Source organism: Hemibagrus wyckioides, linkage group LG13 (genome assembly GCF_019097595.1).
Source record: "Hemibagrus wyckioides isolate EC202008001 linkage group LG13, SWU_Hwy_1.0, whole genome shotgun sequence".
NCBI classification, from domain to species: domain Eukaryota; kingdom Metazoa; phylum Chordata; class Actinopteri; order Siluriformes; family Bagridae; genus Hemibagrus; species Hemibagrus wyckioides.
The window spans coordinates 1,217,501-1,232,102 of NC_080722.1; the positions used below are offsets into that span (position 1 = coordinate 1,217,501).

The following is a 14,602-nucleotide window of genomic DNA, read 5'->3' on the forward strand; positions in this document are numbered from 1 at the left end:
CCGTGGGTGGTGTGTTTTCAAATCTCACTCTTTATTCCACTCCATTCCATTTTTCAGATCGAATCAGCAGACGCATGTTTGATTTTAGCCAACAAATACTGCGCAGATCCCGACGCCGAGGACGCGTCCAACATCATGAGGTGAGTCTCACAGTCTTAGTGTTTAGGACAGAGCCTTAGTGTTTAGGACAGAGCCTTAGTGTTTAGGACAGAGTCTTAGTGTTTAGGACAGAGCCTTAGTGTTTAGGACAGTCTTAGTGTTTAGGACACAGTCTTAGTGTTTAGGACAGAGTCTTAGTGTTTAGGACAGAGTCTTAGTGTTTAGGACAGAGCCTTAGCGTTTAGGACAGAGTCTTAGTGTTTAGGACAGAGCCTTAGTGTTTAGGACAGAGCCTTAGTGTTTAGGACAGTCTTAGTGTTTAGGACACAGTCTTAGTGTTTAGGACAGAGTCTTAGTGTTTAGGACAGAGCCTTAGCGTTTAGGACAGAGTCTTAGTGTTTAGGACAGTCTTAGTGTTTAGGACAGTCTTAGTGTTTAGGACAGTCTTAGTGTTTAGGACAGAGCCTTAGTGTTTAGGACAGTCTTAGTGTTTAGGACAGAGTCTTAGTGTTTAGGACAGTCTTAGTGTTTAGGACAGTCTTAGTGTTTAGGACAGAGTCTTAGTGTTTAGGACAGTCTTAGTGTTTAGGACAGAGCCTTAGTGTTTAGGACAGTCTTAGTGTTTAGGGCAGTCTTAGTGTTTAGGACACAGTCTTAGTGTTTAGGACAGTCTTAGTGTTTAGTACACAGTCTTAGTGTTTAGGACAGAGCCTTAGTGTTTAGGACAGAGCCTTAGTGTTTAGGACAGTCTTAGTGTTTAGGACACAGTCTTAGTGTTTAGGACAGTCTTAGTGTTTAGGACAGTCTTAGTGTTTAGGACACAGTCTTAGTGTTTAGAACAGTCTTAGTGTTTAGGACACAGTCTTAGTGTTTAGGACACAGTCTTAGTGTTTAGGACACAGTCTTAGTGTTTAGAACAGTCTTAGTGTTTAGGACACAGTCTTAGTGTTTAGGACAGTCTTCGTGTTTAGGACAGAGCCTTAGTGTTTAGGACACAGTCTTAGTGTTTAGGACACAGTCTTAGTGTTTAGGACAGTTTTAGTGTTTAGGACAGAGCCTTAGTGTTTAGGACAGTCTTAGTGTTTAGGACACAGTCTTAGTGTTTAGGACACAGTCTTAGTGTTTAGGACACAGTCTTAGTGTTTAGGACAGTCTTAGTGTTTAGGACAGTCTTAGTGTTTAGAACAGAGCCTTAGTGTTTAGGACAGTCTTAGTGTTTAGGACACAGTCTTGGTGTTTAGAACAGTCTTAGTGTTAGTGTCTTTGTGTGACATGCTGATGGACCTGAGAAACGTGTCTTCACCAGACAAGATTATTATTTCTCATGAGAAGAAAACTGAAGCAAGACTGAAAAATCATTGTTTGTTTTTTTCCATCAGAGTGATCTCGATTAAAAACTACCACCCGAAGATCCGCATCATCACCCAGATGCTGCAGTACCACAACAAGGTAGAGGAGCAGTCTGAGTGCAGTGCAGGACGTTCTCATGATAACATCTCCTCCTCATCTCCTCCTTGTTGGGTCATGTGGAAGTGGACAGTAGTGGGTTTGAGTGTTTGTGTGTGTTCTCCCCGGTTGCAGGCTCACTTGTTGAACATCCCGAGCTGGAACTGGAAGGAAGGTGATGATGCCATCTGTCTGGCGGAGCTGAAGCTGGGATTCATCGCTCAGAGCTGCCTAGCGCAGGGACTGTCCACCATGCTGGCTAATCTCTTCTCCATGAGGTCTTTCATCAAGGTAACACCTCCGGTTACATCCTTAAATAAACACTCTGCCTCTCTTCACCTGTGTAACACCACGGGGCTTAATGTTTGGGACACAGTCTTAGTGTTTGGGACACAGTCTTAGTGTTTAGGACACAGTGTTTAGGACACAGTCTTAATGTTTGGGACACAGTCTTAATGTTTGGGACACAGTCTTAGTGTTTAGGACACAGTCTTAGTGTTTGGGACACAGTCTTAATGTTTAGGACACAGTGTTTAGGACACAGTCTTAATGTTTGGGACACAGTCTTAGTGTTTGTGACACAGTCTTCCCTCAGACAGGAAGTGCTGTTGTGGTGCTTCTTGTGTCCTGTGCTGCTGCTGTTTTATTTTCAGAGGAAAGTGAAGTGTTTGTGTTTATCTGTGGTGTTTCTGTCCCTCCACTTCACTGTGTTCATTGTCACATTGTCTGCCGTTACCATAGTAACGCTACGTATTTGAGTGAGCGCATTTATGATGAATAAACTGATGATACGCAGAAAATCAATCAACACCTTTGTGTGTTTATTTCCTTCATTTTGATGTGTTTTCTGGCTGAACATGTGATGTGATGAGTTTAGATTGAAGAGGACACATGGCAGAAGTATTACCTGGAGGGAGTGGCTAATGAAATGTACACTGAGTACCTGTCCAGTGCCTTCGTGGGGTTATCCTTCCCCATGGTGTGTGAGTAAGTACTTTTATTATTATTATTATTATTATTATTATTATTATTATTATTATTATTATTCCACTTTCACTGTTCAGAACATTTTTCTACACACACACACACACACGTTGTCACATGTTCTGTTGTTTTTAGGATTTGTTACGTGAAGCTGAAGCTCCTCCTGATAGCCATCGAGTATAAAACTGATCAGAGAGAGAGCAGGTGAGTTTTAATTTAGCCGCTAAATCCTTTACACTCAGGTGTATGAGAAATCTCACCTGAACATGAGTCTGGTGTTAACATTAAGTGAATATGTCTCTACATACAGAGTAATTCATTCTAGTCTGTCTTGTCATGGTGTGTGTGTGTGTGTGTGTGTGTGTGTGTGTGTGTGTGTGTGTGTGTGTGTGTGTGGTAGTACTCTTATTAACCCAGGCAATCATGTGAAGATGCAGGAAGGAACACTGGGGTTCTTTATCGCCAGCGATGCCAAAGAAGTAAAGAGGTACACTGGATATTCTGAGCACCAGGTTATTGTAGGGTTGCCAGATATTTCTAGAGTACCTGTGATGAAGGATTTTCAGTTTTCATTAAAAGACCATTGTCTTTAAAAACAAACCCTCAACTTTAAACTCTAAACAAACTCATGGAAAGAAAATACTGATTTATTTCTTCTTTGCTGACAAAGTGATAAGATTAATATGATGATGTGAGAATGAGAAGATGGCCTGCATTGAAATCTACACGATACGTAGGTGTCTAGTATAAAGATCACATATCTCAATAATCACAAGGTTTATTAATTATTTAATTAATTATGTTATTCATTTATTTATGTATTTGTTCATTTGTTTATTTATTCATGTATGCATGTATTTATTTATTTATTTATTCATTTATAGTTTATTTATTTATGTATTTATATAGTAAGTTATTTAGTTATGGTTTATATTAGTCAGTAAACGACACTCAGTGGTCAGCAGTGGTCAGAATAGCACTTGTTGCAGCACCTAATGAAGCATAATTATTTATTAATTATTAATGAAGCAACAAGATACACATTTGAGGTCTTTATGTCTACACAGGATGTTTTATCACTTTTATTTATTTTTTAATAAAATAAAATATATCTTCACACACTGTTGTAGTAATAATAATAATAATAATAATAATAATAATAATAATAACAACATGGCCACAGTTTGAATGATAATCTGACCCAGTGCTCACCTGATCCACCTGTTAAATAGACCTCAGTGCTGTTCAGAACCTTGTGTTCCTTCTGGTTCTCCTCAGGTTCTCCTCTGTGAACATAGAAAGGAAGAGTAAAGAGATATTTTTGTGATCTTATTGTGAAGCGTTGACATCTTTCCATCTCCTCAGAGCTCTTTATTACTGCAAAGCTTGTCATGATGACATCACTGACCCGAAAAGGATAAAGAAGTGCGGCTGCAAACGACGTAAGTTCTAATAAAGACAATTTCATGTCTGCAGTCCATCAGATTTATCCACTCTCATGAAAAAAAAGGTTCTTTGTGGGTTCCTCTGATAGTTAACACATTCCTGAAGAGGACGTGGAACCCCTTTGAGATTGTGTAGCACTTGCATGAGTAGAACTTTTCCACCATGTACAACCAGAGTGAACATTTATGATGTTGTGATCTGCCGTGTCTCACGTGAGGAACGCCTAATCAGTTCTTCTCCATTCATTTGTTGACGTTTCTGACATGTTCCTGCTTTACTGCTGCCGTGGAATTGACTCAATCTTATCGGTGGTGTCTGTTAGTGACCTATTGTGAGTAAACTCTGCTCTTCTCTCTCCTGTGAAGGTTCTGCACATGGTTCTGGTTGATAGTGTTACTGCATGTACTCTTGTGCTTCCTACACCCTCGCTAGACTGGACGTTCTTACCCTCAGAAGGTCTTCCCAAGGGTGTAATTATTTATTATTATAAATAAATCCTGTTCCTGCTGTCTGTAGTTTCTTTATCCTAGAACCAAAAGCTGATGGAAGCCATGCATGACCTCGGTGTTCTCCACGTGTGCATGATGCATGAAATCTGTCAAATGTTCAACCGAAAGACTTCTGAAAACAGCTCTCTGTTCATGGAAGCCCAACACGTATGGGTTTACTTCATTTTGTGTTAATTGTCCCGTCCTCAATGTTGGTTTACACCAAAAGTCTGTTCCCTCTGTAGATCAGCTGTCCACAAGGTTCATCCTGGGCTTTTTAGATGCTCCAACAGTTCTGTAGTTCTTCAGAAGTTATAGCTGGGTTTCTCTAGAGTTCCGTCTAATCCCAATACTAGGTTCTTCTATAGTCTTCTATATTAGGTTAATTCTTCAAGTCTCAATCCTAGGTCTCTTTATAGTTCTCAGGTTCTTCATGGCTCAGTCTTGGGTCTGTGCATAGTTCTGGAGATCTTCAGGACTTGGTATTGAGTCTCTGTATATTTTTGTAGTCCATGACTCAATTCAAAGTCTCTCTCTAGTCATGTAGTTCTTCAGGACTTGACATTTGGGTCTCTAAGGATCTGGGGTTCTTCAGGTCTTAATCCTAAGTATGATTATGGTTTAATGAACTCTGCTGATCTAAAATCACTCTACAGAAATGGCTCTTGTGGCTTTGAATGAGAAGCTTCATGTTTCTGGATCACCCAAGCTGTCGTTTGTCCTCATTAACTTTGACCTCATGAGCCACACAAGACTCTCCTGTCCATCCTCACAAGCCATGGAATTCCCCAGAGGAGTGGTTCTATCTGGTGAAATGGACTGGATCCATATCTGCTTCATGCAGACTCATCCCTGGTGTCCCACAAGGCTCTGTGCTGGGTTCCTCTGTATCCTCTCTCAGTGAGGTTCTCACCTGGGTTTCACACCACTGTGATACTGATGAAACTGAACTTATTTGCTCATGTTCTACGTGGATCTTCTGACTGCTCATTAGCCAAAACTAAACCCCAGCAAAGCTGAGCTGATGTACATCACTGGAGATGTTTTGATCTTCCTGGACAAATGTCAGATCATAGCATCTGGAACATCAGGCTATAACACTGGGGAAGTCCTGGACTATATTTTTCTGACTTTATTAACCTATTGTTCTAACCTGATGATCTGAAGGCCAGGGTTCAAGCCCCAGCACCACCAAACTGCCTCAGTTGAGCTCCTGAGCAAGGCCCTTAACCATCTCCAGATGTACTGTATCATACTGCGCTCTGACCCCGACTCCCTAAACTGGGATATTTGAAGAAAAGAATTTCACTGTGCTGTAATGTAAATGTTACAAATAAAGACTTCTAAAAAACACCATTCCATCACAGCTCCTCTGTGGAGATCTTCCTCTGTAGCCACCAGACTCTGATCCAGACTGCAGCTACATATCTCCAAGTTCTTCCTCACACTGCAATGCTGTGTTCCCACCACTGGCTACATGGAGCCACCTTCATCAGATCTAAAACACCAGAAACAGACCAGCACCTGGTGCACCCTGTAGCAGAATCCAACGTCCCTCAAGACATAAGGAAGACCTGCGTCCAGACTCTTCTCTGTCCCTGAGTGGTGGAAAGCACAAATTTCTTGAATTTCTTTCCCTGCTCTCCTCACCTTACAGGGATTCTGATGGTATTTTAGATGCTGAACTTTTGACTTAAACCTGAGGATTTTTTTAGATACAGACTACAGAGGAATAGTTTTAAAGGAACGACTGTCTGCTAAATGCTGTAAATATTTGGTTCACCATTAGTTCTGTCATTTTTAGGGCTCAAAATTGGGTTCCTCTGTAGCTCTTCAGACTTTAAGGTATAAATATGAGGTCCCAGGTCTCATCATTGGGTTCTCAGGGTTCCCAGTTCTTTTGGGTTTAATACTTTTGTCTTCTTATTGTGTCATCAGGTACTGAAATATTCATGTCTGTGGATCTTCAAGACCCAGTAGAGGATTTCTGTGTAGTTCTGAAGTTCTAGATCTCAATACTGCATTCTTCTGTAGTTCCTCATTTACCTTCTCCTCTTATTCCCTTTATTCATGTCTACGACTTCAGCCAAGATGACAGGCAGCCACCGAATGCGACTAGCGTGTTGTTTAGGTTGCGGCGAGGCCGAGCATGGCTGCTCGTGCACGTCTCGCAGCACGCGTAGTAACATGGAGACTCCGCCCTGTGCCCTGCCTCTGTCTCCCGCCTCTGTTAGTGATAAGTTGGCCACTTTACGCTCCTGTAAGTCCTTCCATAGTCATCTGACCCGTGATCTAAACATGGCTCCATCATGACGTTGAGGCTCTGCTTGTAGTACACTCGCATGTCCAGGTGTTCAGTAGCGGCTGCAAGCTTCTGGCTGTTTGATCGCATGTTTTATGTTTAAAACACAATATCTAACTCACTGATCTTACTTTATTCATCCTGATGTCCTGTTGAATTAACATGCTGTTTTTATTTACATACATCAACAAAAGTTGTGATTTAGTTCCTTAATGAAAGAGCAGAGTGTTATCTAATCATGCTTACGCTCCTTATTTTCACATCCTTGGGCCTTATTTATCAAACTCGTAGGAGCCGGTACACAAGAAATATGGTTTCGGGATAGTTAGTTGGGAAAATTCCCATATAAGGAGATTCACTAGTATAACCAGGTGATAATGTAGTGAGAATCGATGAGATTGAAACCATACAGATGTTCATGACACACCCATTTAATCAACATATTGTTATTAACATATTTAATTTAATATTAATGACTTGAAAGCAAGCGATTCAAGCTCCCTAAACTAAGAGAAATAAACCTTGCTGTTTATTTGGTTCAGAAGTAATGGCGCCCTTGAACAGGAGGCAGTGTCTGTGGTCATTGACTGGCTGAGCTGCATTACTGGATGTTATAACACATCCCACACATAAGCGGCGCTCTTTCACCTTTTATTCATTATTTTGTTCCTTTCTTCCTTCTTACAGGGTTTGAAGGGTTTGTCTAAATATAAACGTGAACAGGTTTGATCATTTATCAGCAAAAAACGTCAACATGTTGGGAATTCTTCGTTCAGTTTAGGCGTAAAAATGTTCACACGACTTTTACTACTGCTGCTGTGGTAAAAGGTGATAAATGAGGCCCGACGTTAGCGCCATGTTTAGTTGCTGGCTGTAGTTTAGTTTTTAGATCTAACCTGCTTTTAATGACTAACTCACCATGTCACTGCAGTATATCCTGTCCTCCTCCTCCTCCTCGTAACATTATCTCTGCATTCTTCTCAGCTAAAAGTAACTATAACGGATATATCAAATCAAGTAAGTAACACTTTTCTCCTGTATTTATTAACCCGGAGTCGTGTTTGTTCTTTTTGCTTCATCCTGTTTCTGTATGCTTTCCTTAAAAACACATGAAGTGTTAGTCTTAGCCTTATGTCAGTAAAGGAGCTCTGACACTGGAGACTCCTTCCATAATTAACGTTTCCTTACTGAAAACTTCGTTCATATGGAGCGACTGTGATGCACGTCCGTGTAAATGAGCTGTTACTATGGAAACGATAAGGTATTAGAAGGAGTGCATTAATATAATGTTACCTGAGCTACCTGTAATCATACAGCAGAGGAGCACGTTAATGTCTCCTGTTAAACCTGCTCACTCTTCACTGGAAAGTGACAGCATTAGTTATTATTGTTTAAATCAGATCGCTTATAGTGAGCTTCCCAACCTGTACTGTGAACTGAACCCCTGTGTGTGTGTGTGTGTGTGTGTGTGTGTGTGTGTGTGTGTGTGTGTGTGTGTGTAGATATATATATTCCTGTGAAACTTTTTTGAATTTCATTTATTGTCCTGTAATAAACTGCTGAGGTTCCTGCTGAATCCACTTTTACTCCACATTATTAACATTATCTGTATCACTGTATCAGTGTGTGAGTGTGTATCAGTGTGTGAGTGTGTATCAGTGTGTGAGTGTGTATCAGTGTGAGTGTGTATCAGTGTGAGTGTGTATCAGTGTGTGAGTGTGTATCAGTGTGTGAGTGTGTATCAGTGTGTGAGTGTGTATCAGTGTGAGTGTGTATCAGTGTGTGAGTGTGTATCAGTGTGTGAGTGTGTATCAGTGTGTGAGTGTGTATCAGTGTGAGTGTGTATCAGTGTGTGAGTGTGTATCACTGTGAGTGTGTATCAGTGTGTGAGTGTGTATCAGTGTGAGTGTGTATCAGTGTGTGAGTGTGTATCACTGTGAGTGTGTATCAGTGTGTGAGTGTGTATCAGTGTGAGTGTGTATCTGTGTGTGTGTGTATCAGTGTGTGAGTGTGTATCACTGTGAGTGTGTATCTGTGTGAGTGTGTATCAGTGTGAGTGTGTATCAGTGTGCGAGTGTGTATCAGTGTGTGAGTGTGTATCAGTGTGAGTGTGTATCAGTGTGTGAGTGTGTATCAGTGTGTGAGTGTGTATCAGTGTGTGAGTGTGTATCAGTGTGTGAGTGTGTATCAGTGTGTGAGTGTGTATCAGTGTGAGTGTGTATCAGTGTGAGTGTGTATCAGTGTGAGTGTGTATCAGTGTGTGAGTGTGTATCAGTGTGAGTGTGTATCAGTGTGAGTGTGTATCAGTGTGTGAGTGTGTATCAGTGTGAGTGTGTATCAGTGTGTGAGTGTGTGTCAGTGTGTGAGTGTGTATCAGTGTGAGAGTGTGTATCTGTGAGAGTGTGTATCAGTGTGTGAGTGTGTATCAGTGTGAGTGTGTATCAGTGTGTGAGTGTGTATCAGTGTGAGTGTGTATCAGTGTGAGTGTGTATCAGTGTGAGTGTGTATCAGTGTGTGAGTGTGTATCAGTGTGAGTGTGTATCAGTGTGAGTGTGTATCAGTGTGTGAGTGTGTATCAGTGTGAGTGTGTATCAGTGTGTGAGTGTGTATCAGTGTGAGTGTGTATCAGTGTGAGTGTGTATCAGTGTGTGAGTGTGTATCAGTGTGTGAGTGTGTATCAGTGTGAGTGTGTATCAGTGTGAGTGTGTATCAGTGTGTGAGTGTGTATCAGTGTGAGTGTGTATCAGTGTGTGAGTGTGTATCAGTGTGTGAGTGTGTATCAGTGTGTGAGTGTGTATCAGTGTGAGTGTGTATCAGTGTGTGAGTGTGTATCAGTGTGTGAGTGTGTATCAGTGTGAGTGTGTATCAGTGTGTGAGTGTGTATCAGTGTGAGTGTGTATCAGTGTGAGTGTGTATCAGTGTGTGAGTGTGTATCAGTGTGAGTGTGTATCAGTGTGTGAGTGTGTATCAGTGTGAGTGTGTATCAGTGTGTGAGTGTGTATCAGTGTGTGAGTGTGTATCAGTGTGAGTGTGTATCAGTGTGTGAGTGTGTATCAGTGTGAGTGTGTATCAGTGTGAGTGTGTATCAGTGTGTGAGTGTGTATCAGTGTGAGTGTGTATCAGTGTGAGTGTGTATCAGTGTGTGAGTGTGTATCAGTGTGAGTGTGTATCAGTGTGAGTGTGTATCAGTGTGTGAGTGTGTATCAGTGTGAGTGTGTATCAGTGTGAGTGTGTATCAGTGTGAGTGTGTATCAGTGTGAGAGTGTGTATCAGTGTGAGTGTGTATCAGTGTGAGTGTGTATCAGTGTGAGTGTGTATCAGTGTGAGTGTGTATCAGTGTGTGAGTGTGTATCAGTGTGAGTGTGTATCAGTGTGTGAGTGTGTATCAGTGTGAGTGTGTATCAGTGTGAGTGTGTATCAGTGTGTGAGTGTGTATCAGTGTGAGTGTGTATCAGTGTGAGTGTGTATCAGTGTGAGTGTGTATCAGTGTGTGAGTGTGTATCAGTGTGAGTGTGTATCAGTGTGAGTGTGTATCAGTGTGAGTGTGTATCAGTGTGAGTGTGTATCAGTGTGTGAGTGTGTATCAGTGTGAGTGTGTATCAGTGTGAGTGTGTATCAGTGTGTGAGTGTGTATCAGTGTGAGTGTGTATCAGTGTGAGTGTGTATCAGTGTGAGTGTGTATCAGTGTGTGAGTGTGTATCAGTGTGTGAGTGTGTATCAGTGTGAGTGTGTATCAGTGTGAGTGTGTATCAGTGTGAGTGTGTATCAGTGTGTGAGTGTGTATCAGTGTGAGTGTGTATCAGTGTGAGTGTGTATCAGTGTGTGAGTGTGTATCAGTGTGAGTGTGTATCAGTGTGAGTGTGTATCAGTGTGAGTGTGTATCAGTGTGTGAGTGTGTATCAGTGTGTGAGTGTGTATCAGTGTGAGTGTGTATCAGTGTGTGAGTGTGTATCAGTGTGTGAGTGTGTATCAGTGTGTGAGTGTGTATCAGTGTGAGTGTGTATCAGTGTGTGAGTGTGTATCAGTGTGAGTGTGTATCGGTGTGCGAGTGTGTATCGGTGTGCGAGTGTGTATCGGTGTGTGAGTGTGTATCAGTGTGAGTGTGTATCAGTGTGAGTGTGTATCGGTGTGCGAGTGTGTATCGGTGTGCGAGTGTGTATCGGTGTGTGAGTGTGTATCAGTGTGTATCAGTGTGAGTGTGTATCGGTGTGTGAGTGTGTATCGGTGTGTGAGTGTGTATCGGTGTGTGAGTGTGTATCAGTGTGAGTGTGTATCGGTGTGTGAGTGTGTATCAGTGTGTGAGTGTGTATCAGTGTGTGAGTGTGTATCGGTGTGTGAGTGTGTATCAGTGTGTGAGTGTGTATCGGTGTGTGAGTGTGTATCAGTGTGAGTGTGTATCAGTGTGAGTGTGTATCGGTGTGTGAGTGTGTATCGGTGTGTGAGTGTGTATCGGTGTGTGAGTGTGTATCAGTGTGAGTGTGTATCAGTGTGTGAGTGTGTATCAGTGTGAGTGTGTATCAGTGTGTGAGTGTGTATCAGTGTGAGTGTGTATCAGTGTGAGTGTGTATCAGTGTGTGAGTGTGTATCAGTGTGTGAGTGTGTATCGGTGTGTGAGTGTGTATCAGTGTGTGAGTGTGTATCAGTGTGAGTGTGTATCGGTGTGTGAGTGTGTATCGGTGTGTGAGTGTGTATCAGTGTGTGAGTGTGTATCAGTGTGAGTGTGTATCGGTGTGTGAGTGTGTATCAGTGTGTGAGTGTGTATCAGTGTGTGAGTGTGTATCAGTGTGAGTGTGTATCAGTGTGTGAGTGTGTATCGGTGTGTGAGTGTGTATCAGTGTGTGAGTGTGTATCAGTGTGAGTGTGTATCGGTGTGTGAGTGTGTATCGGTGTGTGAGTGTGTATCGGTGTGTGAGTGTGTATCAGTGTGAGTGTGTATCGGTGTGTGAGTGTGTATCAGTGTGTGAGTGTGTATCAGTGTGTGAGTGTGTATCAGTGTGAGTGTGTATCAGTGTGAGTGTGTATCGGTGTGTGAGTGTGTATCGGTGTGTGTGTGTACATGTTCCCCGTTTCACTCTGCTCTGATGTCCTTCTCTGTGTAGCGATGGACGCTCCAGCGGTGCAGCAGTCCGCTCTGTCACCCAAGAAAAAACAACGTAACGGAGGAATGAGAACTTCACCCAACTGCTCTCCAAAAACTATACGGTGAGAAGATCACACACAGGAAGGAGAAACTGTAGAGTAAGAGCTCGTGTGGATCCAGTCATACACGATATTCCAAAAGTATTGGGACACCCCTCCATCATTGAGTTCAGGTGTTGTTTTTCAGGGGTTGGGCTCCGCCCCTTAGTTCCAGTGAAAGGAACTCTTAATGCTTCAGCTTCATACCAAGACATTTTGGACAATTTCATGCTCTTTGTGGGAACAGTTTGGGGATGACCCCTTCCTGTTCCAACATGACTGCACACCAGTGACCAAAGCAAGGTCCATAAAGACATGGATGAGTGAGTTTGGTGTGGAGGAACTTGACTGGCCTGCACAGAGTCCTGACCTCAACCCCATAGAACACCTTTGGGATGAATTAGAGTGGAGACTGTGAGACAGACCTTCTCGTCCAACATCAGTGTCTGACCTCACAAATGTGCTTCTAGAGGAATGGAACACACCATAAACACACTCCTAAACCTTGTGGAAAGCCTCCCCAGAACAGTTGAAGCTGTTATAGCTGTAAAGGGCGGGACAACTCCATATTACATTCATGTGCATGTAAAGGCAGACGTCCCAAAACTTTTGGAAATATAGTGTAAGTCCAGGCAGTGCATCAGAGACCGTTATAGTAATGTTTACTGTTCCTGTTTTCTGGAGTGAGACTCTTCACACACGTCCAGTCTGATCAGCAGCAGCGTGGCCAGTGTCACTGACTGGATCCGGATGGAGGAACTCTGACCAAACACACGGATGTTATAGTTTAGGAGTTGTGAATAAATTCATGTTTATTTTGATATTTATTTTAGTGTTTAGTCTTGGCCCCGGTGAACGTTACAGGATTCTCAGACGTTTATCTGTTTAGATCAGATAATAAACACTTCATATAAATTGGACTAAAGGATAGTTAACTGCAGAAATTCTACAGTCTGGATTTCTGAATTCTAAAAGCTGCAGCCAGTGGATTAGATTGGTCCTTTATGAGCAAGTGGGATTAGTCAGAATACCTCTGGGAACAGGTGGGATTAGTCAGAATTTTTTATTTTATGGTCAACTACCAAAAAAGGTTCTTATTCATGGTTGTGTTGTACGTGTTGATCTCAGACTCTTATCAATGTCCAGACACGACCCTGTACTGATCCCCAGCCATGATCAGATGGAGACGATGGACGATAACGTGAAGAGGTACGACTCCACCGGAATGTTCCACTGGTGTCCATCCAGAGACATAGAGAAGGTCATACTGGTGAGTAAGAGCGTGATGACGGGTCACTGTAGAGAGATGAGGAAATCTCAGAGGAGGCAGTGACTCGACTCAGTGATGCAGTGACTTGACTCAGTGATAGAATGACTCAACTCGGTGATGCAGTGACTTGACTCAGTGATGCAGTGACTCGACTCAGTGATGTAGTGACTCGACTCAGTGATGCAGTGACTCGACTCAGTGATGCAGTGACTCGACTTAGTGATGCAGTGACTCGACTCAGTGATAGAATGACTCGACTCAGTGATAGAATGACTCGACTCAGTGATGCAGTGACTCGACTCAGTGATGCAGTGACTCGACTCAGTGATGCAGTGACTCGACTCAGTGATGCAGTGACTCGACTCAGTGATAGAATGACTCGACTCAGTGATAGAATGACTCGACTCAGTGATGCAGTGACTTGACTCAGTGATAGAATGACTCGACTCAGTGATGCAGTGACTCGACTCAGTGATGCAGTGACTCGACTCAGTGATGCAGTGACTCGACTCAGTGATGCAGTGACTCGACTCAGTGATGCAGTGACTCGACTCAGTGATGCAGTGACTCGACTCAGTGATGCAGTGACTTGACTCAGTGATAGAATGACTCGACTCAGTGATGCAGTGACTTGACTCAGTGATGCAGTGACTTGACTCAGTGATGCAGTGACTTGACTCAGTGATGCAGTGACTCGACTCAGTGATGCAGTGACTCGACTCAGCGATGCAGGGACTCGACTCAGTGATGCAGAAAAGGACATTAGTGTTTAGTGAAGATATAGAGAGGAGTCAAGTGAAACTGATCAGGTTTAAATAAAGAGGTGAGAATAATCAGTAACCATGGCAACAGGCTAATTACAACAGCAGGAAAGTGAAGGACAAAACCAGACAAACTTTGTATTTATTTATTTATTAATTAATTAATTAATTAATTAATTATTTTAGGACTAATTTTACCTTATATTTGCTACCATGTAGGTTTACATTTTTATTTATTTATAAAATAATTATTATAGATACTCGGTGTTTGGCCAAACGTTTGTGCATGTTATATTTTTCAGATTAAATTTTTTTCTATCAGCACATTGTGTTTTTTTCCTCAGACCCGTAGCGAGGCAGCCATGACGGTTCTAAGCGGTCATGTAGTCGTGTGTATTTTCGGTGATGTGAAGTCCGCTGTGGTGGGCCTGAGGAACCTGGTGATGCCTCTGAGAGCGAGTAACTTCCACTACCATGAGCTGAAACACATCGTGTTCGTGGGATCTCTGGAGTACCTGAAGAGGGAGTGGGAGACCTTACACAACTTCCCCAAAGTCTCCATTTTACCCGTGAGTGCATGTGCATGAATTCAGCTCTCACAGAAATCAGATAACCCTCCATGGAAATG

At 42.4% G+C, this 14,602-nt stretch overlaps 1 protein-coding gene across 13 annotated transcripts in view; it reads left to right on the top strand.

The window, feature by feature from the left end:
- Nucleotides 1-14,602, top strand: part of LOC131363819 (calcium-activated potassium channel subunit alpha-1-like) — a 153,601-nt gene that overhangs the window by 118,201 nt on the left and 20,798 nt on the right. For 8 of the 13 annotated variants that reach the window (XR_009206382.1, XR_009206383.1, XR_009206380.1 and 5 more), the window contains exons 12-23: nt 58-140; nt 1,479-1,548; nt 1,681-1,836; nt 2,423-2,532; nt 2,665-2,733; nt 2,930-3,016; nt 3,895-3,971; nt 6,550-6,723; nt 7,750-7,782; nt 11,865-11,967; nt 13,072-13,213; nt 14,319-14,543. Coding sequence is in view for 9 of the 13 variants with exons in the window: in XM_058406722.1 (XP_058262705.1) it covers nt 58-140; nt 1,479-1,548; nt 1,681-1,836; nt 2,423-2,532; nt 2,665-2,733; nt 2,930-3,016; nt 3,895-3,971; nt 6,550-6,723; nt 7,750-7,782; nt 11,865-11,967; nt 13,072-13,213; nt 14,319-14,543 (1,329 nt within the window). In the remaining 4 variants the exon portion in view is untranslated. The remainder of the gene's footprint in view (nt 1-57; nt 141-1,478; nt 1,549-1,680; nt 1,837-2,422; nt 2,533-2,664; nt 2,734-2,929; nt 3,017-3,894; nt 3,972-6,549; nt 6,724-7,749; nt 7,783-11,864; nt 11,968-13,071; nt 13,214-14,318; nt 14,544-14,602) is intronic. The other 5 variants (XM_058406730.1, XM_058406724.1, XM_058406727.1 and 2 more) reach the window with 4 other exon arrangements.